At 42.1% G+C, this 27,572-nt stretch overlaps 1 protein-coding gene across 3 annotated transcripts in view; it reads left to right on the top strand.

The window, feature by feature from the left end:
• CPED1 (cadherin like and PC-esterase domain containing 1) overlaps positions 1-27,572 on the top strand; it is a 229,261-nt gene that overhangs the window by 156,881 nt on the left and 44,808 nt on the right. For all 3 annotated transcript variants that reach the window (XM_050936099.1, XM_050936100.1, XM_050936101.1), the window contains one exon: positions 25,597-25,714. In XM_050936099.1, coding sequence (XP_050792056.1) covers positions 25,597-25,714 — 118 coding nt within the window. The remainder of the gene's footprint in view (positions 1-25,596; positions 25,715-27,572) is intronic.

The following is a 27,572-nucleotide window of genomic DNA, read 5'->3' as shown; positions in this document are numbered from 1 at the left end:
CTGAACTGGTAGGGAGATGAACTAGACAACATTTCTTATCTAATGGCTCCTAAAAGTATATCATTGAGGATATAATTTTATGTTTGTATTCTTTCAGGTTATACATTTTTGTCTTCCATTTGCTAGGTAAGAATTGTTTATATTGTTGGCTCTGCCTGATGACTTGAATACAATTTTACATTTGACTGAATTTTACATTGCTTGATACTTGTAGATGTTTGATGTTGTTCTAATTATGGGGGGGAGTTTCAAAATGTTTTGAGTTCAGTTCAGGTAAGCACCCCCAGAATTTATACTCATCCAGAATGAATCCTGACTTATCTCAGCCTTTTGTGCCTTTAAAATTGGTCAGGAAATCTCATGGACATAATGTCTGCTGTAGAAATTCTGATGCTGCTTGCTTACAGTCAAGCCAGAAATGCTTCAAGATTAGTCTTTTGTGGTGTATTTCAGCTTTCCTGCTTCTGGTCTCAAAGAAAACCCAGAAGCACAGAGAGAAATGAAAATGAAAAATAAGTTTAAAACAGAAGTTAATCAACTATTTCAGTTTTCAGGAAAGGTTTGGTTTAGCTTTTTGGTGGTTAGGGACAAGGAATTATTTATCTGAACCAGTTCCTACTCCAAGGCCAGTTCCTGAGGTCCCTACAGCGGCAAACTCCCTGAGAAGTCATTGGCAGCCCACATCCTTCCCCTTCCAAAGGGTCAGAGACCATGGCCACTTTTAAAACCAACTGTCTTATATGGCAATTTGATGATTAGTCAGGAGAGGCACTGTGCATGTTTACTGTATTTCCAACTGACTGACTTGCAGCTTCAGAAGAGATTTGTGCACCCTGAGGAGAGAGTTCCTGGCTGACAGCTCTGAAATGGAGCTGTCAGCCAGAGAGAGAAGCTAGAGAGAAGACTCTGCTCTTGGGGACAAAGAATCCCCTTTCCTCACACCAGCAGCAGGGGGAAGGCTTGATCCTGCAACGTGCTGAGCGCTCTGACCCCAATCCAGCAAGGCACACTTATGCCAATTCTCAGCCATAAGCATGAGAGTAGTCACATGGATTTAAAACAGGATTGATTTAAAGCAGAACACTCACTTGCTTAAAGTCCATGGGGCTAAGTGCTTTTCTGGGCGAGAGTGCTAGGCACCTTGGACGACCAACCCCCATCTCTCTCAAAAGAATTTAAGAATCTTTGTCCCATCTCAATTCTCCCTCCTGCTGGAGGCACAGGAGTGTTACTGCTGTTATAGAGCTGAAGTAAGTCCCACTGGACATAAATTCACATATGGTTGGTTGGGCTAGGGAGACCACCTCCATAAGTTCCCTATTCCCCCAACAGCTGCACACCTGTCACCTGCAACTCGCCCTACCAGTCCAATAGGTTGGCCCAGTGAGCTGTGTTTTAAAGATGAAGAGTGCCATATCATTAGAAAGGTCCACTTGTTGGGTGTTACTGTTTTGCTGTTTCTGTTACCACTTCATTTGTGAGCGCCCTTGGTTAGTTCACCCCATAAATGAGAATTTAGTTACAGTAGATTTTGTTGTTGATTTGTTTGCTTTCCTCTGATGGCTCCCTATATGTAATGGTATAATATTGCAGAATGGAATTCAAATAAGTAGTTTGAGATGGGCAGTTTAAAAAAATTCTTGAACAACAAAAAGTAAATGATCATAGATTCAAAGTTATAAACCTCCCCACCCTCAAATCTCATGAGACTGGCAGAAACTAATGTAAATCAATGTATATTTTCATTCTATTGATGCTAAAAATATCGTGTCTTCACAAAACTGTGACCAATAACCAGACTAAATTGTAAGCTGAAAGTGCTAAATTATAGCTGCTACTTCAGTTGAAGTTGTCAAGTTATTTAACTGGGAGTGTCTTCAATTCTGATTGAAAAATTTAAACACTCCTAGCATCAAATAGCAGACCTGACAAACCTGCAATCCTTTAAAAAAGTAAATCCCAAAACCTAAGTTTATTTCAACATTTGTGTTATAGAGTAGGAGTGACATGACATTTCTCTGCAATCTTTAGTAATTGGAATATTTTGAAAAATATATGAAACATTTGCTTAAAACTGATTAAAGTTTTTAAATAAGCTGTTTAATTATTTACTCTTGTTTAGGTAGTTTGCCTGTAGGTCAAAGTTATAGTATGTGGGAGAAAAGTGTCTAAGTCAAATTTTCAGCAGATCTCTGCTCATCGAGCTGCAATAACTGTCGAAACATTCCAGATTCAGCCCTTTCACAAATGTGGATCTTACTCAATGAATCTATCTGTCAGAGGGATTTGTAGAGCTAATTTTTGGAAGCACTTGGACATTGTTAGGGCCCTTGCCATCCCAATATATGCAACTGGATTTAAGTTTTTTTTTTTCATCCCAAATCCTTCATTTTGGTGTCAGATAACATAATGGACTCTCCAGTAGTTTTCTTACCTTCAGGTCATGTACAGCAATCACTTAACAAGAAATAGAATTATCTGTAGCAGATTAGTTGGTACTTTAAAAAAACAAACAAACAGAACTTCATTGTATAGTCTGGACCATGGTTGCCCTTCAAGGTAAGAATATAGTTGTGTAAGGGATACCTTAGTATTTTGGACCTACTGCTGTGATAGGCTTGTACCAACTTTGCCACGTGTCTCGCCATTGTACTGTCAATGTTTTCTTAATCTGATAATCAGGATACTTCTAAATTTTATAGCTGAGCAGCATAATACTACCTGACTGACTGACTGGAATATTATACAGTAGGCTCTGTTGCATATGTTGAGCATTTCAGTGAGGTATAAAGCAAATCAAATGTGCTTTTTGGCTATGGTAAATCATAGTGATGTGAAGGATTAAAGGATATCTGTTAGTTAGTATATTCCTATTTATTTAGAAGTGCTTTTTGTTTCTTTTGAAATTCTATAATGCTAGTCTGAAATAACTAGTATGACTTTCTTTACATAATATGAACAGTATCAGAGCAATAGCATGTAAAGCACAGATGAACATACTTCAGTCTCAAGGTAAACCATTCCTTGCTTTATGGCCCAAAATGCTTGAGGGACTTTCAGAAATCCACATACTGTTCCAGAGTGCTGCATTTTGCAACCAGATCTCTGCTTTAGTTGACAGATGTGGAGCAAAAAAACGTATGGTCAGACAACTCCCCAGTGACTACACATATGGATACTGAAGAATGGCAAGTTATTCCAGATAAAAATCAGTATAAAGTTTATGCTCAACATTTTCCTCCCTGATCTGTTTTTTTTTTTTGAGTAGTCTAAAATGGCTTAGCATTGTGTTTTTATGACCCCATCTGCTTTGGGTGAGACAACACCTCAATTTGAGTGCTATGCTGAAGAGCTGCCCTTGTTACAAGACTTCATGCCAATAGGGTTTGTGGGATGGATCTTGCAAAGAGCTGAGTGCCTTTTGTGAGGTACAATCAGTGGGAGTTGAGGGGACTCAGCAACTGGCATTAAATACTTAGCACCTCCCAGGATCAGGCTCTTTAAATGCACAAGTACTGCAACATACAGGAAACCACAGTGCTGTATCATACAGTCCAAAATTTGCATTCAAAGATCTCCTTATCCACATTATCTGTTGCACATCTTCCAGAATTCCATTTGATCAATTAATGACACTCCCCTTAAAAACAGTTCAAGATAAATGTTCGTCTGGCATTTAGCATACAGTTGCAAGTTTAATATTAAGATCACTATAAAAATGAATACTGGCAGGGATTACAAAATTCCTTTTGGAACTTCCTGTATTTGTTTTGCTGAGGTGCATACTAATCTTACTTTGGCTCAATTCTGGACAGTTGTGGGTGCCCTCATGCTTCACCCCGAGGTCACTGAAAGTACAGGACATTCAGTACCTTTTTGGAAGGAATTCCGCACCTTTCAGGATCTTACTATATTACTGTGCCAAGTCAACTGCCAGTACACAACAAATAATGATGACAACTGATGAATAACCTTTTATTTAGCTTTGATTCACCTGTGTCCTGCCAATGAAACAACTTCAGTCCATTGCCCAGAGCATCAGTTGTGGCAGAATAAGGCCACAATTGTTTTTGTTTTGTTTTGCAAGAAGCACTTTGGCCTACTTCTTATTTATGCTGAAGGCCCCTTTTGCACAGCTCTGATAGTGTAAAGAAGCCTCACAGTGGATGCAGATTTCATTGCCAGAGCAATGAAGAGCCATTTGTGGCCCATAATTGAGATATGTGAATCAGCACCATTGTAAAGTACTCTAGGACAATGGCTCTCAATCTTTCCAGACTACTGTACCCCTTTCAGGAGTCTGATTTGTCTTGTGTACCTCCAAGTTTCACCTCACTTAAAAACTACTTGCTTATAAAATCAGACATAAAAATACAGAGGTGGCACAGCACATTATTATAAAAGAAATGTATTGGAATATAAATGTTGTACTGCATTTCAGTGTATAGTATATAGAGCAGTATAAACAAGTCATTGTCTGTATGAAATTTTAGTTTGCACTGACTTTGCTAGTGCTTTTTATTTAGCCTGCTGTAAAACTAGGCAAATATCTAGATGATGTACCCCCGGAAGACCTTGGCATACCCTCGGGTATGTGTACCACTGGTTGGAGAAAAACTACTCTAGGAAAATGATGCAACTTCTTAGAGAGGGGGATGCTTAGCCATATGAGGGACTACTCCTGTGAGGTGCTGAGAGTCCCAATTGCTCATGACCTTGCAGAATCAGGCTCACATTTGGTGGTTATTCTAGTACTGTAGAGGTAGCATTTTATTAAGTAAGAGTGTTTTTTAAAGTTTCCTTTTTCCTCAGTACTTAGCTTCCCAAAGGGTTTGTTCTTCTGATCTCAGTATTGAGTAAAGTGAAGTCGCAGTTCAATCTCATTGGTCAGGTCTTGTGCAGTAGACTAAGTGCTACCATTGAGCACATTATTCCGTTTTCAAAAATAATTAGTTGTCTTTGTGGTGATGGGCTAGTTCAGCTATCAGCTGCTTGATTACTCTGAGTGAATAAAATGCCTAGGAAGGAGTTAGATTGCTGTGAGCTGGCTGCTGTGGAGCACAGGGGTGAATTCTAACTTCAGTCTGGTCATTTGGCACTAACTGCATGCAATCTGTTTCTGTCCATGTGTGAAAGCTACCTGCATACAGTCTGCTGTTCAGCAAGCCATCATGCTGTAAGGAAACTATATTTTCAGTCTGCTGTGCACCATAAGGCAAACCTTTAATCAGTATCTTTTGAAAGAGATGATGATTAATAAAAATCTATGAACTCAGCTTCTGTGATTAAAACAGCAAGTGTGCTGAAACTCTAATAGAGCCAATTTAGACACCATTATAGTTTTAAAAAATAAATTACTAAAAGGTTAGATTCCTAGGTGCTCTAGGAAAACAGACTTGTCTGTTTCATTCCTGTCTCCCAGGCTCAGCTATTTGTGTTAAATGACAGTTGGTCTGGGAATATATTAGATTTAGTTCAGGATGTAGTTATAAGACATCGGGGGAAATATTCTGATTGAAAGGCTGCAGTTCTCTTATATAAAATATGTAATGTTTTTCAAAGGCAAAAAAGTCCATCACTTCAATCTTTTCATGCTATCCTACAAAGGCTGCTGTATGCATGTTGATCAGGCACTGTCTGTAAACATCAATGTATTTATTTTCTGTTATGATGCAGACTTTGTTTGCATTCACCAGAGCCTTTAATTTTAGGTTATGATCCCTGTCAAATTTCCGCTCAAAGTATCTTATCTTTAATGGTGGTTTCATTGGATAAGCAGAGACAGGGGGGAAAGTGTTCCCTTCTCAAAGCAGTATAGTTTATATACACACCCACAGCCAGGGTGAAAGTCTTCCTCTTCCCCACTCAAAGGCTGAGGGCTTATACAAGTCCTTCTGTGACATTTATTGTAATACAATCCAATGGCTGGAAGCTGAAGCTGGACGAATTCAGACTGGAAATAAAGTGTAAAATTTTAACGGTGAGAGTAATTAATCATTGGAACAATTTATCCAGGGTTATGATGGATTCTCCATCACTGATGATTTTTAAATTAAGAATAGATATTTGTCTAAGAGATGTCCGCTAGGAATTATTTTGGGGGAAGTTCCATGACCTATGCTATATAGAAATCAGACTAGATGACCATAATGGTGTCTTCTGGCCTTGGAATCTATGAATTTAAGGATCACGTTATCAACTTAAGTTTAGTTTATTGTTAAAAGTGGTGTGGGAGGCCCTACACAAGACCTGCATACTGAGGTGAATTTTCCCTGGAACATATGCTGCATACATACACTGTACATTTGTGTAGAGCTTTGCCCTCATTTCTCATTGTAGTCAGTCATTACTTGTCTCTTGTTTTATCCTTCAAATTCCCATCCTATGCAGCAGGGCTCTAACCCTGTGTGTCAGTAATAGGGATTTGAATAGCATTTAACTAAGCATTTTGAAAGATTGATGTAAATACTCCATTGAAAAAACTATATAATTTACAAGGAATTTGGCTCCAATCCTGCCCTCATTGAGGTGAGTAGAAAAATTCCCACTGATATCAGCAACAGGGGATGGATCACTTGACGATTACCTGTTCTATTCATTGCCTCTGAAGCCCCTGGCACTGGCCGCTGTCAGAAGACAGGATACTGGGCTAGATGGACAGTTAGTCTAATCCAGTATGGCTGTTCTTATGATAGGAACAGGATCCGGCCTTCAGTTGTGGAAGCAGGGTCTTAGGCCTGATCTATACTACGCCTGTAAACTGAATTTAGTAGCGTTAAACCGATTTAACCCTGCACCCGTCCACACAACGAGGCCCTTTATATCGATATAAAGGGCTCCTTAAACTGGTTTCTGTACTCCTCCCCGATGAGAGGAGTAGCGCTGAAATCAGTATTGCCATGTCATATTAGGGTTAGTGTGGCCGCAAATCGATGGTATTAGCCTCCGGGCGGTATCCCACAGTGCACCACTGTGACCGCTCTGGAAAGCAATCTGAGCTCAGATGCACTGGCCAGGTAGAGAGGAAAAGCCCAGCGAACTTTTGAATTTCATTTCCTGTTTGGCCAGCTTGGAGCGCTCACCAGCACAGGTAACCACGCAGAGCTCATCAGCACAGGTAACAATGCAGTCTCCTGAGAATCGAAAAAGAGCTCCAGCATGGACCGCACGGGAGGTACTGGATCTGATCGCTATATGGGGAGAGGATTCCATGCTTATAGAACTCCGTTCCAAAAGACACAATGAAAAAACATTTGAAAAAATTTCCAAGGCCATGATGGAGAAAGGCCGCACCAGGGACTCAGTGCAGTGCCTTGTGAAAGTTAAGGAGCTCAGACAAGCTTACCAGAAAACCAAAGAAGCAAACAGAAGATCTGAGGCAGGGCCGAAAACATGCCGCTTCTACGCTGAGCTGCATGCAATTCTAGGGGGGTCCACCACCAGTTCCCCACCCCTGTCCGTGGATTCCGAGGTGGGGGTGGTAATCTCAGCCATGGCTGAGGATTCTGTGGACGGGGAAGATGAGGAGGAGGAAGAGGAGGATGAGCTTGCAGAGAGCACACAGCACTCCATTCTCCCCAACAGCCAGGAGCTTTTTCTCACCCAGACGGAATTACCCTCCCGGCCCTCCCAAGCCACTACCCCAGACAATGAAGCCATGGAAGCGACCTCTGGTGAGTGTACCTTTGTAAATATAAAACATGGTTTAAAAGCAAGCGTTTTTTAATGATTAATTTGTCCTAAGGACTTGGGATGCATTCGCGGCCAGTACAGTTATTGGAAAAGTCTGTTAACATGTCTGGGGATGAAGCGGAAATCCTCCAGGGACATCTCCATGAAGCTCTCCTGGAGGTACTCCAAAAGCCTTTGCAGAAGGTTTCTGGGCAGGGCAGCCTTATTCCGTCCTCCATGGTAGGACACTTGACCACACCATGAATGTAGCAAGTAATCTGGTATCATTGCATGACAAAGCCTAGCTGCGTATGGTCCCAGTGATTGCTGGCATTCAAGCAACATCCGTTCTTTATCTCGCTGTGTTATCCTCAGGAGGGTGATATTGTTCATGGTCACCTGGTTGAAATTCAGGTATTTAATTAAGGGGACAGAGATGGCCATTCCTACTGGGCTGTTTGCCTGTTGCTTAAAAGAAATCCTTCCTTGCAGGTAGCCAAGCAGGGGGAGGGGATGCAGGGGAATGGCGCTGAGCTTTTTCACGTTTGGCTAGCAGGGATCTTCCCTGCTACCAGCCATGCGGTGCGGGGGAAACGGGGGTGTTTAGCAGTGATCTTCCATGATACCTGTCACGTGGTGGGGGGAGGAGTAAAGCGATCACCCCAGAGAATTGGATGGGGGGTGGTTTCTGCTGCTGCATGTTAACAGGAAAGAAGCAGCACTGAATGGGATTTGCTTGGTATTTGGGAAAGGAGGGCACTGTGTATATGAAGGCTGCGGAGGCCGAAAGACAATGGCTTACCATGGACGCATGCAAGCTGAATTCTGCTGCCTGGACCTGCATCTGTGAAATCTCTAACACCAGAGCCGCAGGCACTCAATATTAAGATGCAGAATGTGACCTTGTAGTGGAATCACACGTGCTATGTAAGGTGAATAGTGTTGTTCACCCTGAAAGAGTATAAGCATTGTTCTGTAAAATGTATCTTTTTAAATACTTCTCTCCCTTTTTTCCCTCCCTCATGCAGCTGCAAATTTTTCAAGCCTCCCTACTCCATCCCGAAGGCTATCTCAGATAAGGCGGTGGAAAAAAAAGACACGAGACGAAATGTTCTCGGAAATCATGGAAGTGACCCGCAATGAAAGAGCTCATCTGAATGAGTGGAAGGACGTGGTATCAAATTACAGGAAAGATGCCAGTGAATGTGAGGACGGCAGGGACCAACGTGAGTATAGGAGGGACGAACGTGAGGAGAGGAGAGACGCTTGAGATGAGAGGTGGCGGCAGGAAGATCAGAGGTGTAGGCAGGAAGATTAGCGGTGTCGGGATGCAACGCTGGGCTTCTGCGTGATCAAACTGACATCCTCCGACATCTGGTGGAGCTTCAGGAACAGCAGCAGGGTCACAGAGTGCCGTTGCAGCCCCTGTGTAATCACCTTCACCCCTCACTATGTTCCATATCTTCCTCACCCAGACGTGTAAGAACGTGTGAGGGAAGACATTGTGCACCCACCCACTCCACCCCCGTGGACAGCCCAACCAAAAGGCTGTCATTACTTTGATACTTTTTAGTGGCCTTTTCCTTCCCTCCTATCCTCCTCCCAAACCACACCCAGGCTACCTTGTCAGTTCTCTTCCTCTTTTTATAATGACTTAATAAAGAATACATGATTTTTAAACGATAGTGACTTTATTTCCTTAAGCAAGCTGTAATCAAAGGGGGAGAGTGGGTTGCTTACAGAGAATGAGTCAATCAAGGGGGGGTGGTTCATCAAGGGGAAACAAACACAGCAGTCACTTCGTACCCTGGCCCGTGATGAAACTCGTTTTCAAAGCTTCTCTGATGCGCACTGCTTCCTGGTGTGCTCTTCTAATTGCCCTGGTGTCTGGCTGCGCGTAATCAGCAGCCAGGTGATTTGCCTCAGCCTCCCACCCTGCCATAAAGGTTCCCCCTTACTCTCAGAGATTGTGGAGCACACAGCAAGCAGCAATAACAATGGGGACATTGGTTTGGCTGAGGTCTGAGTGAGTCAGTAATGTGCGCCAGCGCGCCTTTAAACGGCCAAATGCACATTCTACCACCATTCTGCATTTACTCAGCCTGTAGTTGAACAACTCCTGACTACTGTTCAGGCTGCCTGTGTATGGCTTCATGAGCCATGGCATCAAGGGGTAGGCTGGGTCACCCAGGATAACTATAGGCATTTCAACATCCCCAACTGTTATTTTCTGGTCTGGGAAGTAATTCCCTTGCTGGAGCCGTTTAAACAGAGTAGTATTCCTGAAGACGTGAGCATTATGAACCCTTCCTGGCCATCCCACATGGATGTTGGTGAAATGTCCCTTGTGATCCACCAGTGCTTGCAGCACCATTGAAAAGTACCCCTTGCGGTTTACATACTGGGTGCCCTGATGCTCCGGTGCCAAGATAGGGATATGGGTTCCATCTATCACCCCACCACAGTTAGGGAATCCCATTGCAGCAAAGCCATCCACTATGACCTGCACGTTTCCCAGAGTCACAACCTTTCGTAGCAGCAGCTTAATGATTGCTTTGGCTACTTGCATCACAGCAGCCCCCACAGTAGATTTGCCCACTCCAAATTGATTCCTGACTGACCGGTAGCTGTCTGGCGTTGCAAGCTTCCAGAGGGCTATTGCCACTCACTTCTCAACTGTGAGGGCTGCTCTCATCTTGGTATTCTGGCATTTCAGGGCAGGGGAAAGCAAGTAACAAAGTTCCATGAAAGTGCCCTTTTGCATGCGAAAGTTTTGCAGCCACTACGAATCGTCCCACACCTGCAAAACTATGCGGTCCCACCAGTCTGTGCTTGTTTCCCGGGCCCAAAATCGGCGTTCAATGGCTAGAACCTGCCCCATTACTAGCAGGATCTCCAAAGCGCAGGGGCCCGTGGTTTGAGAGAATTCTGTGTCCATGTCCTCATCACTCTCGTCGCCGCGCTGCCGTAGCTGCCTCCTCCTCGCCTGACTTTGCAGGTCCTGGTTCAGCATAGACTGCACGAGAATGCGCGAGATGTTTACAACATCCACAATTGCTGTCTTGATCTGAGCAGGGCCCATGCTTGCTGTGCTATGGCATTTGCACAGTTCAGCCAGGAAATAGGCGCGAAACGGTTGTCTGCTGCTTTCACGGAGGGAGAGGTGAGGCTGTACCCAGAACCACCCGCGACAATGTTTTTCGCCTCATCAGGCACTGGGATCTCAACCCAGAATTCCAAGGGACGGGGGAGACTGCGGGAACTATGGGATAGGTACGGGATAGCTACCCACAGAGCAACACTCTGGAAATTGACGCTAGCCTCGGTACATGGATGCGCACCGCCAAATTAATGTGCTTAGTGTGGCCACGTGCTCTTGACTTTATACAATCTGTTTTACAAAACCGGTTTATGTAAAATTGGAATAATCCCATAGTGTAGACATACCCTTAATGAGCTCTCCCCTGATATCTAGTGATGTAGTCGTTTCCTTCAATTCAGATACAGCCTGCTCCTGGATAGACATGCCTATTTTGTCTAGGTGTCCAGCAGACACAGCTACTTTACCAAAGTGATCCATTTTGGCTGGGTTTGGGTTATAATTCAGTTTAGCATTGAATGCAGGAGTAATGAAATATTGTTCTTCTTGTATGAGTAGAAGGCAGTGAACTGTACTTAGTATGCCCTGATTGAGAGAAAAACAACAAGGAGTCCTTGTGGCACCTGAGAGACTAACAAATGCATTTGAGCATAAGCTTTCATGGGCTAGAACCCACTTTATCGGAGTCACCCTAAACTGAACCTCAGTGCTAAGCAGGGAGTTGTGATTCACAATTCCAGAGAAAATCAGTGGGGATGTGAACAGGTGTTCTATTTGGTGATGTAGACTGAAATCACTGATGAGAATGGGGAGCCTTTGATCTGGTGTGCTGACAGTGTTGCAGTGAAAGATAATGAAGAAGCAGCAGCCGAGAGGTTCCCCACTATGTAGTGAAATCACTGCGATCTGGACTAAGTGGTGGAACCTCAGAACACGCCATTGCAGAAGTGGCAGTGTGCAGCAAGAAGCAGCAGTGAGAACAGTGGCAGAGCTGAGCAGCAGCAGAGATAACAGCGGCAGCAGTGGTGAGTGGTGGCAGAATACAGTTGCAGAGGCAGCAGTGAGCAGCAGCAGCGAGCTAGCTGCCACCATCTCTGCAACAGCAAAGGCATTGCTCAATTTCCCCTTTCCCTGCCCCCTTTCAGGAGCGTGAGGTGAACACACCTCTGAACTCTGGGTCTTTGATGACCAAGGACAGCCAACTGTGAGTGGGATGCAGCGGAGGAAAAGGGGAGTGATGCTTTGGAGGGACATTGGTTCATCGGAATTTCACATTGCAAGATGGGAAGTGAGGCAAAGGACACTGCCCAATGTACTGTGTGGTGGTGTTTGCTTATGGTCATGTGCTTTTGAGTTGTGGTGTTTTCCCAGATTAATACTGGGTTCCCTTTCCCTTTTAATGGAAGTTTTCTTTTGTTATGCACAGACTCGGTGCTTGCAAATGGGGAAGTATTGCCTCAGAGAGGGGCCAAAAGTGGTGGTTAGTTTTCCCATATTATGGGTGGGTGGGGGGCTTGAGCCTGTTCTCTTTTGTATTGTTAAGAGGAACCCCATGATATTGAACCTGGCCCTTGTTGCTGCCGACTCTACTTGGCAGAAGGGTTACAGTTGGAAAAGCCTCACAGATATACTAAGTTGAATGGTTTCTACAGTGCAATGATGCCTTTACCCATGAGACACAGAGAGTCTTCAACTGATTTAACAAAATCAGGAATACAGTGGAAGATCATTGATTGTCTCCTTGCTCACTTGCAAATTTGATAATCTACTCTTTGTACACTGCCTAGCACAATGGGGCCCCGTTCTTGGTTGGTCCTTAGGCAATACTTTAATAAATGTGATTAATAATATCTGCTGAAAAGCTGCCTCTCACTGTAATCGCTTTTCTGTGGAGACCCTCCATAGTTTATTCTCTTCGCAGGAACCTTCAGTGGAAAAACAGCAGCTGGGGAAGCCCCTGGCAGTGAGGCTGCCAGACTCAGGGAGCAAGATAGGGAAAAAAGGGTCAATGGGACAGTTTAGAAGCACACAGTCTCTGGCGTATGGCTGTGGTCTCCAGCTGATGCGTGGATCTTGTGTAACAAATCGTTCACTTGTTCCTTTTTAGTTGGACAGATTAAAATGTAGTCAAATACATCTACAGCTTTCAGAATGCTGGATGGCGAGTGAGCTGCTTGGATGCTATCAAACTCAATATGGATTGTGTACCTGCGTCCTGCTACACTGCTGGGATATATAAGGGGTGAGGGCTTATCGTTGTTTCCCCAGTACATGCACTGTTGCCGCATATCTTTTAAAGGCTTCTCCTCACATGGACATGCACAAGTACCTTACCTGATTTTCCCTTCACTCCACTTATGCCGAGAGTCATTGCCAATTAGTATGCATTTTATAGAATCCACAGCCCCATGTTGGCTCAGCCCTACCGTCTGCTCCCATATCTGTGTCCCCATTGCAGTATTTGAGAGAAGCGGAATGCCTCATACTGGCCACCCACACCAGGAGTGATATTTTCCATGAAAGAGAATAAAACAACACATATGTAGCTGCTGTCTTTGCATGAAAGGCAGGAACAAATTGCACTTGTGGCATTGGGTGGAAGAACAGCCTCAGAACAGTCTGATCCTGTTGATGTTCCTGGGGCTGTTAGCTGCCTCCTTGATATTCTCCAGACCTTATGTGATTCAAATGAAATCCTCCAGGTATCCTCCAGGTCCTTACATGTCCTGGAGCATAACCCAAGTTTCCACATAAAAGGGTTTGTGCAGAAGTTCACAAAACACCAACAGTTGTTAATATGCACTGCAGACCTGTGAATCTTGGTGTTTTATTTTTAAAAATGTCCTGCATGATGCTCAGCAGCCCCCACTTCTGTTGACTTCAGCTCATATTGCCTTGTGCCAGTCCCATTATGCCTCATGAGCACTACATATATTGAAAACAAACAAAACAAAACAACAATCAGGAAGTCTGATAGTTTGCCTCCATACCCTCACATGTTTTATAAAACCTTCTTAATCCTTCTCAAAATAAAGGGTCAAATTCTGCTGTCTTTTACATCATTGTAAACCCAGAATAACTGTTGAACTAGATTTACACCAGTGCAAGAGTGCAGAATTCCAAATTCCACTCAGACGTTATGTATCCTACCCAATGGCTGATCAAATGCTGTTTTAGAAAGTGAGAGGTTTGTTGCTTTTATTCATTTTAAGATAGCTGAAAAATTTCTCTTTGCAAATCCAGAGAAATAGGAGGGCATCCCATTTTTTGAGCTATGCTTAAGTATTTTAAAATAACTTGATTTAGCATTAGCATTAGCAAGTGTAAAGAGAACACATGCTTTTTCTAGATGATTCAAATGACATCTCATTTGGCTTGATTTCATTTTCATTCTGTGTAATTTTTATATCCTCTAAGAAATTGAACAAAAATTATTTTTCTTCTATGAAAATATTTTGTTACAAATACAATTTTAAATGCATTGGTCACATCTAGTACTCCATTTTGCAAAAACAGACATTTTTAATTTCATGGAGCAAATAGTTTTTGCTTATTTTTAAAATGGCAATTTGCAATGATTATATAGCAGAGGTTGTAACCAATAAATGGCTGGAAGTTAAAATCAGACACATTCAGATTGGAAATAAGGCAAAAATTGTTAGCTGTGTGGGTGATTGACTATTGGAACAACCTACCAAGGGAGATGATGTTTTCTCCATCTCTTGAAATCTTCAAATCAAGGCTGGAGACCTTTTTCTAAAATATCTGGGCATAAGCGCTGACCCTTTCATCTGCATTTGCTATTGGCTAGTTAAGGTGGCTTACTGCATGACTTGCCAGTTTCTGAGAATCCCTTTCCTAGGGAACTAACTCTCCCCATATATTATATTGGGAGCCTAGGTACCTAACTTGGGGCTGAGAACTCCACTCAGCAGCAGGGCATCTAGGGTGCCTAAGTCCCTTTGTGAATCTAGCCCATGGTGACTGTTTTCACATAGGAAAATTAAGACGTTGAATTAGAAATGCATGGTTACTTAGAAAATGTCATAGAAAAGACCATGGAAATGTTCACTTTTTATCTGAAGAAAAAAACCTGTAACTAATTACTTTTTTTTTATAAAAAACGTGAACAGCTTGAAATATTTTGCAAAACATATGTTTATAAGTTGATTTTTAACAAAGTGAGGTTGATTGTTCACATGCACCAAAGTCAAATTTCTTTATTTTAGTTACTAGTGAGATGACATCTGAGCTTTTCAGACTCTCAAAGTTCTACTAAAGAGTGATGCCTCACTAATCCTTACCTGAATTATTTTTATTTATTCTACTCTTCATAAATGTTGTATCATGAATGAACCTAATTCATACAGTATGTACCTATGAAAAAAAACCAGTTACACTGTCAAAATGACATATTACTGAGAATGACAGAGATCTAAGGACTCAGTGACTGAGGGTCAGGGGGCGGACTAGTTAGGATGAGCTGCTGGCCTGCTCCCTGACTAACTTCACAGCTTGACAATCAATGAGCACAGCTGTACTGCCTTGGAACTGACAGAGTGACCATAGCCCCTGACTGGCTGCTGATTTAGAAGCCTGGCTTATAAGACTGGCCCCTACAGCAGATCAGAAGCTTCTCAGCGCATATGGTGTCTGCAGTTGTGCCCTCCCTTTTTCCAGTTCCTGCTTCCAGTCCCTGCTGCTGCACTGCTCCAATCCCTGTTCCCCTCTGGGTTTTAGATTTCGGGCTTCGAGCCCCAGCACTGCCTCTGGCTTACATCTCTGGTGGACTCTCCAGCTCTGGCATTCAGTTTCTGTCCCTCCGGTACTGACCCTTGGCTCATTTCCTGGACTCTGTCCCCATCCGGACCCAGCTCTAACCAGTAGACAAAACTCTCATTTCCACCCTACACCTGACTGCCCATGGCCTGATCGGCTATAGTTTGAGCAGCTCAATACAAAGATTAGGGGCCCACCTCACTGCAATGGACTCCACTCAGGGCAATTTTTCTCTGGTGGAGCTGGTGGGGATCATACAGAACTTGCAGGCACAGGGGTCCACCCTGCAGGCACAGAATGTGGCTATACAAGCTGAGGTAGCTTCACCAGAACCCCTGGCTCTTGCCCCCCAGAAACCAAAGGTCCCATAGCTAGGTAAATTTAGTGATGATCATGATCAATCTGAGGTTTATTAAACCAATACCAGCTCTTCTTGCTACCCCCCCAATCATTCCCTGCAAACCAGGGCAGGGTTCATCATTAGTCTGTTCACGGGGAAAGCCTTGGCCTGCATTCTTGTAACAGTCTAGCCCTATTCTGGGCCAGTTGGAGCAGTTCATTCAGGACATGTCAGTTATCATTAGTGACCCCCGTGCACCTAAGCTGCTGAAGCTGTGCTGCAAACACTACAGCAAGGGCATCGATTAGCTGCCTAATACACTGCCAACTTCCATTGCCTCTCCACAGACACTGAGTGAGGCCATACAATGTCATCAGTTTGGGATTGGGCTGAATGATAATATAAAGTGCTACAAAGTAGCACAGATTGAGCTGCCATCCTATCTCAACAACCAGATCGACCTGTGTATCAGAATTGGCGACTACCTTGCTGAGTGGCATCATGAACGTAGCCCAGGCTCTTGAGCCCTGACAATGCCCCCACTCCCTTCCTCTCAACCGCACACCCCACTCCCAGACACAAAACCCACAGATGCTGGCCAGGCCTGACCACAGATGTCTGAGGCTGAGAAAAATAGATGCCGAACTTTGGGCCTGTGCCTGTATCATGGTGGCAGCAGACACTTTCCCTTGAGATGGACTGCAAAGGTCGGATCAATTTCAGGGTCAGGAAACATCAAGGCTAAGCCATAGTAAGGAGGTCCAGGCTGCACCAATCTCATTCCCCTTCAGAGACTTTGATCTCCATGCACCTGTCAGGATAACAGCAATTGCTTACCCACTGTTGATGTATCTCCAACTGCCATTGCAGCTTCTACTCCCAATGAGCCCAGTGGTCTACTTGGAGTCCCTAATCAGCTCAGTGACCTCAAGTAATGTTATGTACAAAGATGTAGCTAAGCCCTACGGGATCCCTGACATGTATAAAAATTCCCCATATCCACTAATGTGTCACTCCTACCCTTGGGGCTGGTCACCCACCATACCATCTCTTTAGGGGCTATTACCCCTGTAACCCTTCTGCCTCTCTGAGTTGGCAGCAACAAGGGCCGGGTTCAGAATCCAGGGGTTCTGTTTCAGTAACACAATGCATAACCGGCTCAAACCCCCACCCAGTGACCTGGGACACTCACATACCGCACCCCCCTGGGCGCCTCTAGGAGGCAATACTTCCCCTCTCGCAAGCACGGAGTCTGAGTGTAGCAAAATCTTTTTAATAAAGGAAGGAATCAATGCGGCATCTCATTGGAGAAACACCACAAACAGGGTTATAACACAAACCATAAACAAAAACCCACCTCCAAGTACGTTTGGCACTGTCCTTTTTCCCCTTAGGGTTTTAAGTCCAATCACCCCAAAGTCCAACAACCCAAAAGTCTCTGGTCAATGCCACCCCAGAGTTCAAGAGTTTATCTGTAGAGGTCCCTCCCCCCAGCCTGGGTAGAAAGGGGCACCTTACGTGGTCCGGGGCCAACTGCCCTGCCTCTCCATGGGTCCTGCTTCCGCCTTCTCCATGAACTGCTCCACTTTACCAGCTGCTCCACTCTGCTCCTCCAGCCGTCCTCAGAAACTGCTCCGCTCCACCAGCTGCTCTGCTCCATGAGCTGCTCCAGTTCTCCCTGCAAACTGCTCAGCTCCGCTCGCTCTGTGGGCTGCTCCACCCGTCCCACAGCTACTCCGCTCTGCCAGCCGCTCTGCTGCCACCAGCTGTCCCGTGATCCGCTCCAGCCATCCCCACAACTGCTCCACTCCGCCAGCTGCTCTGTTCCACAGTATAGCTTCAGGCTCCTCCACTAGTTAGCACTGTACTCAGTGTTCTCAGCTCAGTAATTTCAGCTCTTTAGTGATTTCAACTCTTAGTGGTCTCAACTCTTAGTAGGGGAGCCCCAGTGCTAGTGCACCATTAGCCCAAAGTGAGTTCAGCTCAGTAACCTGTATTTAGATTCTTGAGGGAATAAAAAAATCAACTCTGACATTCCATAGTGGAGAGAGGAGGGGGTGGAACTGGTCCTTCTGGCTCCACAAGGAGACTGCACCACCAGACACAGATACCTGTTCCCAGCCTCTCTCAATTCACTGGGTTTTGGAACCCATGTCCCTTGTCTAGCAAGTACCACTCAACTGAGGTTGAGTCATTTCTGTCACAAAGCAGTCCCACAGCTCGGCAGCATGGGATGGGGTAGGCGTGCCTATGCAAATACACTCTCTGAAATTCTTTCCACCTGATGTCAGGGTAGAGCTCATCCTGACTCTGCTTACACCCCCCAGAACAGTGGTTCTCAAACTTTAGTAACCCAAGGACCTCCATTTTGATTTAAAATTTTCCCATGGACCCCCAAACCCCCCTGCCTCCCAGTGCCTCCTGCATGCCTGGGAACAGCTGTTCCCTGGCGTGCAGGAAGCGCTGGGAGGGAGTGGGCGGAGTTGATCAGCAGGGCTGGTGGCAGACATGATTCCGCCCCTCCCCTGATTGTGCTCCGTCCCTGCTTCAAGCTGTTCCCTGGCATGCAGGAGGCGCATGGAGGGAGGAGGAGGAATTGATCAGCAGGACCGTGGATCCCATGGAGTCGACCATTGTGGACCCCTGTTTGAAAAACATTGCAATAGAGGCACTAGGAGACTCTTTAGTTCAGGTTGATTCAGGTCTCCCACTTTTTGGTCATCCTGGGAATACTCTTGCTCTCTGCCCATGGTTCCTGTATACGTTGGAGATAAGGGACAGTATGCTTTTGCTCCCACTACTGCTAACGATTCTGACTTCCAGAGACCACAGCGAATTGGTATTCTCTGCTGTTCATGTTGTTGTTTGGGGAATCTCTACAGTGAGGGAATAGACCCATGGGAGTTGGGCATGCCCCCAACCATCCTGACTACCACCATTGAAATACTTCACAAGTCCTATGACCTTGCAGATGTATTTGACAACAGAAATTCGGGCCCCCTATCCCCACACCACAGATATCAACTTTCAGCTAGGTCCTGAAATTCCATTCAACTGCATCTATATCCTTTCCAAACTAGAGCACCAGGCTCTTAATGTCTATCTGCAGGAGAATCTGCAGAAGGGCTTTATCTAGACCTCCACCTTTCCAGCAGGGGCCCTGATCTTCTTTGTTAAAAACAAGGATGGTTCCCAGAGGCCCTGCATTGACTACTGGGCTGTCAAGAGGGTGATGGTATGGAACCATTACCCACTTCCCCTCATTCTAACTGAAATAATTCATTAAAATGGTTAATACATGACATGAAAAGTCATTGGAACTTGAAATGTTTCTGCTGATAAGCAGATCAAACTCAGCAAAATAATTTCTTGTTTGTTTCCTGAGCTTATCATTCTCATTATAGAGGAAGACATTTTACATCTGCTGTGGTCTCAGGATGAGACACATTTGTGGCCACAGTTCAGTCAACAGGTATTTAGGGACAGATTTTCAAAAGTATTTAAGTGCCTTAAGTTGCAGATAGGTATCTAGGGGGATTTTCAAAAGAATTAAAGTAGGGTAGGTGCCTAAATTCCATCAAAAGACACCCCAGTGTAGACATGACATTCTTCCTTCAGTGTTTAGAGCAATGGCGGTGTAACATTATTTTGTAGCTATTCCAAGTGAAAAGAAAATGGCATGAAAAAAATTACATATTTCTAGACAAAAATTAAAATCCAATCTGAATTGTCAGTCATTGTATGCACTGTTGTTGTAATACCAGGATATTAGTGAGACAAGGTGGGTGAGGTAATATCTTGTATTGGAGTGACTTCTGTTAGTGAGAGAGACAAGCTTTTGAGCTTACACAGAGCTCTTCCTCGGGTCTGGGAAACATACTCAGAGTGTCACAGATAAATACAAGGTCAAACAGATAGTTTAGCATAAGTAATTAGTACCTATGATGATAAACTATCTGTTTGACCTTGTATTTAGCCGTGATGGGCTGAGTACCTTTCCCAGATCTGAAGAAGAGCTCTGTGAAGCTTGAGAGAGGGTCTCTCTCACCAAAAGACATTACCTCACCCACCTTATCTCTCTCATTGTCAATCATATCATTTAATTTAAAACAATATGAGACTGCACAGCTCCACCTTACTCACATTTCAACTCTTGTTTCTTATGTTCCTTCCTTGCACTGCCAATATTGTCAAACTCCCAGCATTTCATATCCTCCTCCACCTGCCAACTTCAGGCTACATGTTGTAAGGAGCAACCTCCAGATCCTAGCTTGCTAGCTTCCCTCCGTTTCTAGTTACTGTACTTTCTTGGCCCCCTATTACTGCAGAAGCTGTTTTCCTCACAATGTATTTAATGTAACTGTCTTCACAACATTCCTGGCATATTATTCCAATATTACAGATGGGGAACTGAGGCACAGGGAAACTAAGGCCCAGATCCATAGAAATATTTAGGTGCCTAACTCCCATTGATTTCAAGTACTTGAAATTTCTCAAGAGGCAGCCACTTGCGTGAGATTTCCGTTTTTGCAAGCCTAATAGGTTTTCATTTAAGCAATTACATTTTTGGGTGTTGAGCTGAATCAAACTGAACATTTGAATCTTTAGTGGTTCATCTATCACTGATTAATTCAGCCAGATATAGAGAGCAAGTTGAATAGAAGTCAGCATGCTGACTATTCCCTCATTTGTTACTGCAATATTAATAAAGTTGATAGAGTGGAACTAATCCATCTGCTCACAATTATTTCTCCCAATGAGCTATAATTTCACTTTTTATGAGCTCATTCTTTGACTAATTTTATTAGCATTCTTTTTAGAATTCCATTTTTAATCACTTTTCATCAAGCTTTAGCTATGTATAAAAAGATAGAACTAGACTGGCTAAAAAGGGAGAGATGAAAGGACTTAATGAGAAATATGCCTTAGTTTAAATAGAACCAGATCAAGTAGCCCCAGTGAGACTAAAAAGACTTAGAGAGCATTCAAAATAGCCTGCTTCACAAGAAGTTTGATTCTGTCATTTCTAAAATTTAAACAGAGTTAAATGAAGTAGGGCAGTAATGTCAACCTTGTAAAGGGAGGGCAGGTGTGCCACAGGGCACTTAAAGGAGATCTGATCAGCTGCAGCTTGCCCATGATTGCACGGTTTGTAAGGAGGTAGAGCTAACACTGGGCAAGATAGTATAGCTGGGAGTTCAGGAAACAAGTGGGAGTCGTGCAAGGTCTCTTCTGCACCATTTTGATAAAGAAAGTTGATCTCTTCCACCGTTCTGGACAAGCTTGGGTTTGTGACAGTAGAAGGAGGTGGGATTACATTTCTGAGTACTTATCCACGGTATTTAATGCAAAAAGTCAGTTGCCCATGAGCTTAGTTATATATTTCTTATTATTTCACGATAAGCTCTGATACCCTGCTCCTTTATTTGTTCAGTAGGACCGGCAGGGAATACTTCTCAGTGTTCTGCGCTGAGCACTTACAGTGAGAGTCAAGAAAGAACATTGGTGCTTAAATCCTAGACTTCATTGCAGTCTGCAAAACTCCCACCAAACCCTGTAGACACCTAAACTCGCTGAGAACCTACTTTTTTCAGAGTAAAATTTGTGTCTACATTTCTGTCTCTGAGCATGTGTACTGCTGCTTCCCTCTAAGTGTCCCAACACCTACTTCCCTGCTTCAGCCCCAAAGCAATTCACAAACCACAAACAGATAGGGGTTTGTCCACCTAACTTGCATGTGAGGCCTGATCCAGAGAGTGCACCTACCAGATTAGGCCTCATTCAAAATTCAAGATGAGGAAGTGCCTACTTTATTGGTTTTAGTCCAGTGGTTAGCACTCTCACCTGGGATGGAGGAGACCCAGCTTCAATTCACCCCTCTCTGCCAGAGTGGGAGAAAGGGAGAGTGCTCTAACTATTCTGGGCTATAAGTTATAATGTAGGCACTGGTAACTACATAGTAACCTGTGGCACCTTAAAGACTAACAAATTTATTTGGGCATAAGCTTTCGTGGGCTAAAACCCACTTCATCAGATCAGGTTGCATCTCTTGAAGTGGGTTTTAGCCCACGAAAGCTTATGCCCAAATAAATTTGTTAGTCTCTAAAGTGCCACAAGTACTTCTCATTTTGGTAATACAGACTAACACGGCTACCACTCTGATACATAGTAACCTGTTATTACCTCATGCTCTAGGTGAAACAAAACATCCAGAATTATTAACTCTAAATTAATAACCTGAGGTAGTTGTTTGGTAACAAGCTGAAAACCTAGGGCGATTGTTTAAAGGGTGTAATTGATGCTTCTTATGAAGCAGAAATCTCGCTATAGACTGTTTTAGAGAAAGATGATTTCCTCTTCACCCAACAGACCTTTTCCTTCTCTAAATATTGGTTGGGATTAACAGAAAGCTACCTAGATATGCATGAGAAAGCTTTGCTATCTTTTTGTTTGCTAATGCCTCAGAAATTTTCTGTAAAGAAAAAAGTGAAGTTTACTAATAAAGTGCCAAACCAGTCATCGAATCAATTCTGTCTAGATATTGAAATACATATTTCAGCGACGCTTCCTTTTGATTTCAGTCCAGGCGTTCAAGGCTCTTTTTTTGTCTGCCCTTTAAAAATGAGTATGCACAGGAACAGACACTAAGGGGAAAGTATCATTTAAGTTTGCTTGGGTGCCTCTCATCTTTGCAGTGAGTGATAGCTTGTAAACATACTTAAGATCACAAGACGTTTCATCTTCGGGCACGGCGAGAGGGATGTCGTAGCACTGCAGTACCTGTGGGGGACTTGACAAATCCACAAGCTGTTAATAAAGCCCTTAATGTACCATACATGGAGCTAGAGTAAATGTTAGTTCCTGACCTCTGGCTGCCTCAGCTCCATTTTTATATAGCAATATTAAACATGTCTTTGATCATAAAAGATTAGACCTCTGTAAAAGCAAAAATGAGCCTCCCTCAAGTACTGCAGGTACCGTGACCTCTCACAGCCAGGTGCTCTGAGTTGAGAATTCTGCTATTAACAATCTATGTTGTATTTCAGACCACGTGCTTTTTAACAAATGAAACTGACCCAGTGAATGTAAGCCTGCCAAACAAAATTTGGTCTTGATGGTATCACTCAGTGAATTCAAATAAAATCAAAGAATTTTTTTTTTGTTTAAACGCCTACACTGCACAAGTCTGAACAAGAAAATCCTTGTTAAGTTATCCTATGGCACTGTGCTGAGAGCAAAGAGCAGGCTAGTCAGGAATTTAGGCCTTCCTAGTGAAGCCTTGTGCAAATTGTTGTGCTGCAAGGTTGAAGTTTTCTGATGTTACTGTTAGTTTAAGTAATTCTGTCAAATATCTGTACAGTGTGTCCAGACCCTAAGGCTCCAAGAGGACATCACAGTTTGACACTAGAAGAACTCACTGTCATTCATTTGCTTATATCAGCCTTCTTTAGCTGTTAAACCCCAAACAGGGAGTAAGGTGGTAGTGCAAACAACAAAAACCACAGAGATACAGTGTCTCCCACTACAGTGAATCCTGTGCATTAAAATGATCCAAAACACTTTGAAGTCAATGACAGTCTTTCCATTTACTTGAAGGGGCATTGAATCAGGCCTTATATGAGAGAGCACTTTGCTTTTTGTGTTTTGGGTGTACCCCTAGAGTAATCTTAGCAAAAATTAAGGTACACTAGTGTTTAATTATTTCAAAGATAACTTCATGGCTCTATTCAAGTCAGTGGCAAAAATCCTATTGACTTAAATGGTGCTAGGATTTCACTCCAACAGTCTAAAGACCTAATTGATTGTCATTCATTCATGGTTCTAATTTGAAGGTGGAGGCAAAGTATATTCTATTAAAAACATTGTTCTAAATAGTTTGATTGCTGTGCATTTTAGAAGCAATAGTAAATACGTCAGTAGATGTATTTATTTTAGTATCATTTAAGAAAAACAAAAAAGAATTAAACAAAAATCAGTATAGTTCAATGAATAGGGGAACTATAAATTCACTCTCTTCTTCTAAACATTTCTTTTTATTGTCCTTTCAATGCAAAAAATCTTTTTATAAAATGTCCATTGTTTATATGGTTTATTCTGTCTATTTAAACTACTTGCCACTGTATAGTATGTTTATAATTGTTTAAAAGTAATAATCCTATGAAAAATTAAAAATCAACTGAAATTGTGATAGAATAATGTTTAATTTAACCAGTGTATTTAAATAAATGGCTAATGTATGTTGCAGTCAGATTTTCATATTTTTTCTTGTCATAAACACAAAATTATTTTGATCTCCATAGCATGCCATATTTTTCATTTTCACAGTTATAATATAAAAAATGTGAATGTATTATGGAGGCACTTGCCACAGTATCATAGTTACAGTTGAGCTAAGCATTTAAAGCAGGGATTCAACCACCTTTTTATACATGAAGGAAATTATAAAATAGTACTCTTATCAGAAGTAGCACAATACAAATTATACTAGTTATACCATAGCACAGATGGTTGTATATTAGATATACAAGAACATCAGTACAATACATTATTTAAAATATAAGGGCTCAAGCCTGCTAAGTCTTAATAATGCCAATAATCGCTGTTCACCCGAATAGTCCCATTGGAAGTTGGTGGTGCCTCACAGGATAAGACCCCTAAAGCAGTTTTCAGACAGACTCATTTCCTTGAAGCCAATGAAACTCATTCACCCACAACTTTAAGGCTTTTTATTTTGAAATGATTGCTATGCCAGATTGTTACTGCCAGATTTCTAAAGTGTCAAACATTAATTAAATTCCTTTATGCAGGTTTCTAAAGTCCATAACATTTAGTAGAAATGATCGAATTGCAAGAAAACAGGCTGTTCAACAAAATGTGTTTACAGTATATCCTTCCATCAGTGTAATTTAGTACTTCAGTATTCTCTGTGGATTGAATAATTTATTTTTATTTCTAGATACAAAGATATAATATATGTATTAATTGTAGATCTCAATGCACACATGCACATTTACTATAAATATGAAAAAGAAAAAAATACTGTTTATAAGATTTATTTTTTAATTCTAAGCTTTCTTTGCCATAGAGTATTATTCATGTTAATATAGCATATGGATCGTTATTGGGTCTTCCTTTTGTCTATAGTATGCGTGAGCCAAACTCTTGAAGTAAATTACATTTCAGTATGTCCATCTCCCACCCTAGGTAATAATTTTTCCAAGTCAGCCCCTTTGGTAGCTCAATCATTTCTTCCTCTTGAGATTCCTCTTTTCTCTTTCTCTGTCCTTCCTTTGCATGTGAGATTGTGGGGATACATGTATTTCTTAAAGCTAAATTGGCACATATCATCAAATAAACATGTTCTGTTTCAGTGCAGGTTTTCCATATAAAATTAATGTGGGCAGCAAGTAAGAATTAAATAGTGATTACAATTTAAAGTATATTTATTTTTATACAAAAATGATGCACAGGGAACTGCTCAATGCAACCTTTTACACATTGATTGTAGGTTGGCAAAGTTTGTTGCAAAACACTGGTACACAGTGCATTTCAAAGCATGTTGAATGGAGGACAAATGGAATTCAGAATCAATCAAATATTTTTTTTCTCTCATTAGCTGTCCTTGAAAAAAGTTTTTTACACCATGCATATTGTTAAATGCTTTGGATATGGTACTGTGGTTTTAATTAATTTCATTGTAATTCAGGACTGTGGTTCGCTAATTCAGCTGGAGGAATCCTGTGGATTACAGCCTCTGTCTCCTGAGTACCTTTCAGCAATTTCACAGACACAGTTTAAGACTTGTGAAGCTGGGGACACAAAAGGTTGGTTCTTAATATATTCTCTCCCTTTTAAAAACAAATACCTGCACCCCACTAAAATAAAACACACAAAATCGCCTTGCCCTTTATGCACACAAAACACACAAGCGAAACTACAATTTTATTGCTGTACAGACTGTTTTGTTACATATTTTACTTATATGAGTCACACAGACAGTTTAGGTTTAAGAAACATTTTTTTCTGAGTTAAACAGTTTCCTCTGAGAAGATAGTTTGCCTGTATAATTATTATTTGCAAGACTCATTGACAATTTTTCATCAAAACCATACATTTTTAAATGGAACTTTTTTCTTAATTTTTTTCAAGTTTTTGAAGAAAAACCTAGAACAGTTTATTTGGGGTGTTTTTTGCAAATAAAAAAACCTATTGGCATTTTTACCAGCTATAGTCTTATATTTCCAATTCCATGTTTTGAATACACAGAAATAGTAACCAATTTTTTAAACAAACTAGCCCAAATATCTCCCTTTTATATAAACTTTGTGCACAGAGATTTAAACATCACAATGGACAAGCCAAATAGCATGGTTTAAATATCTTTTTTATAATAATTAAGATATATGCTGCAGGTCAATATGAATAAGCTCTCTCTTCAGTTAATATAAGGAATGCAGTTTTGAATGTGGAAATATATTGGACCCAATCCCACAAAAATTTAAGCTTGTATTTTTTTACAAATGTGAATATTCATTTGCATCAAATTAGGCACATGCTGAAGTCTTTGCAGAATAATTATTTCTATATCTTCCTTTATTAGACAAATGGAAAATGAAATCATACTACTGTATACACTATTAACAGAAAAGTAGGGTATGTCTACACTGCAATTAGGCATCCGTGGTTGGCCTGTGCCAACTGACTCAGGCTTGCAGGGCTCAGGTTAAGGGCCGTTTAATTGCTGCGAGATATTCTAGTTTAGGCTGCAGCGTGAGATCTGCCCTCTCTCAGGGTCCTAGAGCCCAGGTTTCTTTGAATGCTGCCTATAGCTACATGAAGAACAATATAAAATACATTATACCCTATCTGTGGCTCAAATGTTTCTAATTGAAACAACATTCAATATATAAAGAGTCAAAGGTCACAGCTAACAGAAATGGAAGTATAATTTCTTGTTAACAAAGTGAAGGTAGCTAATACCATTTAAATGACAACATTCAGCCCGAGTGCTGAGTGTGCAATACTTAGGGTTTATATATTGCCGTGTAGCTTTCATGCAGTTTACAAATCTTAACTAGTAGAATAATTTGTCAATTAATTCCACGTTTGTAACTACTGACTGAGATCCTGAAGTTCTCCCCTTGCCTCCCCTTTGATTGTTAAATATATTAAGCATTCAAAGAATCATCAAAATCCTGATTCTTCCAAACCCATGAAGAGGTAGGATGGCCTTTATGGTCAGGAGGACTGGGAGTTAGAGTCTGGGGTTACATTCTGTCTCTATTGAAGTTGATGGCAAAACTTGGAAGTTTTCCATTGACTGCAATAGGTCCAGGATTTCACCCCAGGTTTCTATTCTCTTGGTCTGACCTTGGGCAAGTCCTCTAGGATCTGATCCAATGAGGAACTAAGCCTCCTTAACTCCTGTTTGCTTCAGTAGATTTGAGGTGGCTCAGCGCCACCCAGGAAGCACTTGGCATCTTGCAGGACAACGGCCTGAATTGCCCCGTGTCTGTTTTTCATCAGTAAATGCAGACTATTAATGTCAAACCAGGGTAGTTGCCTGAAGTCTGTCTCAGTTTGGAACCACAGGATTGATAAATGATTGCAGTGACAGTAAGAAAAATCAACATACATAATTAAGGGTTTGATCCAAAGCCTACTGAAGCCACTGGTAAAACT

The sequence above is a fragment of the Gopherus flavomarginatus genome, chromosome 1, assembly GCF_025201925.1.
Source record: "Gopherus flavomarginatus isolate rGopFla2 chromosome 1, rGopFla2.mat.asm, whole genome shotgun sequence".
NCBI classification, from domain to species: domain Eukaryota; kingdom Metazoa; phylum Chordata; order Testudines; family Testudinidae; genus Gopherus; species Gopherus flavomarginatus.
Note: the sequence above shows the minus strand (reverse complement) of the source record. Positions and strands in the feature narration are given on the sequence as shown.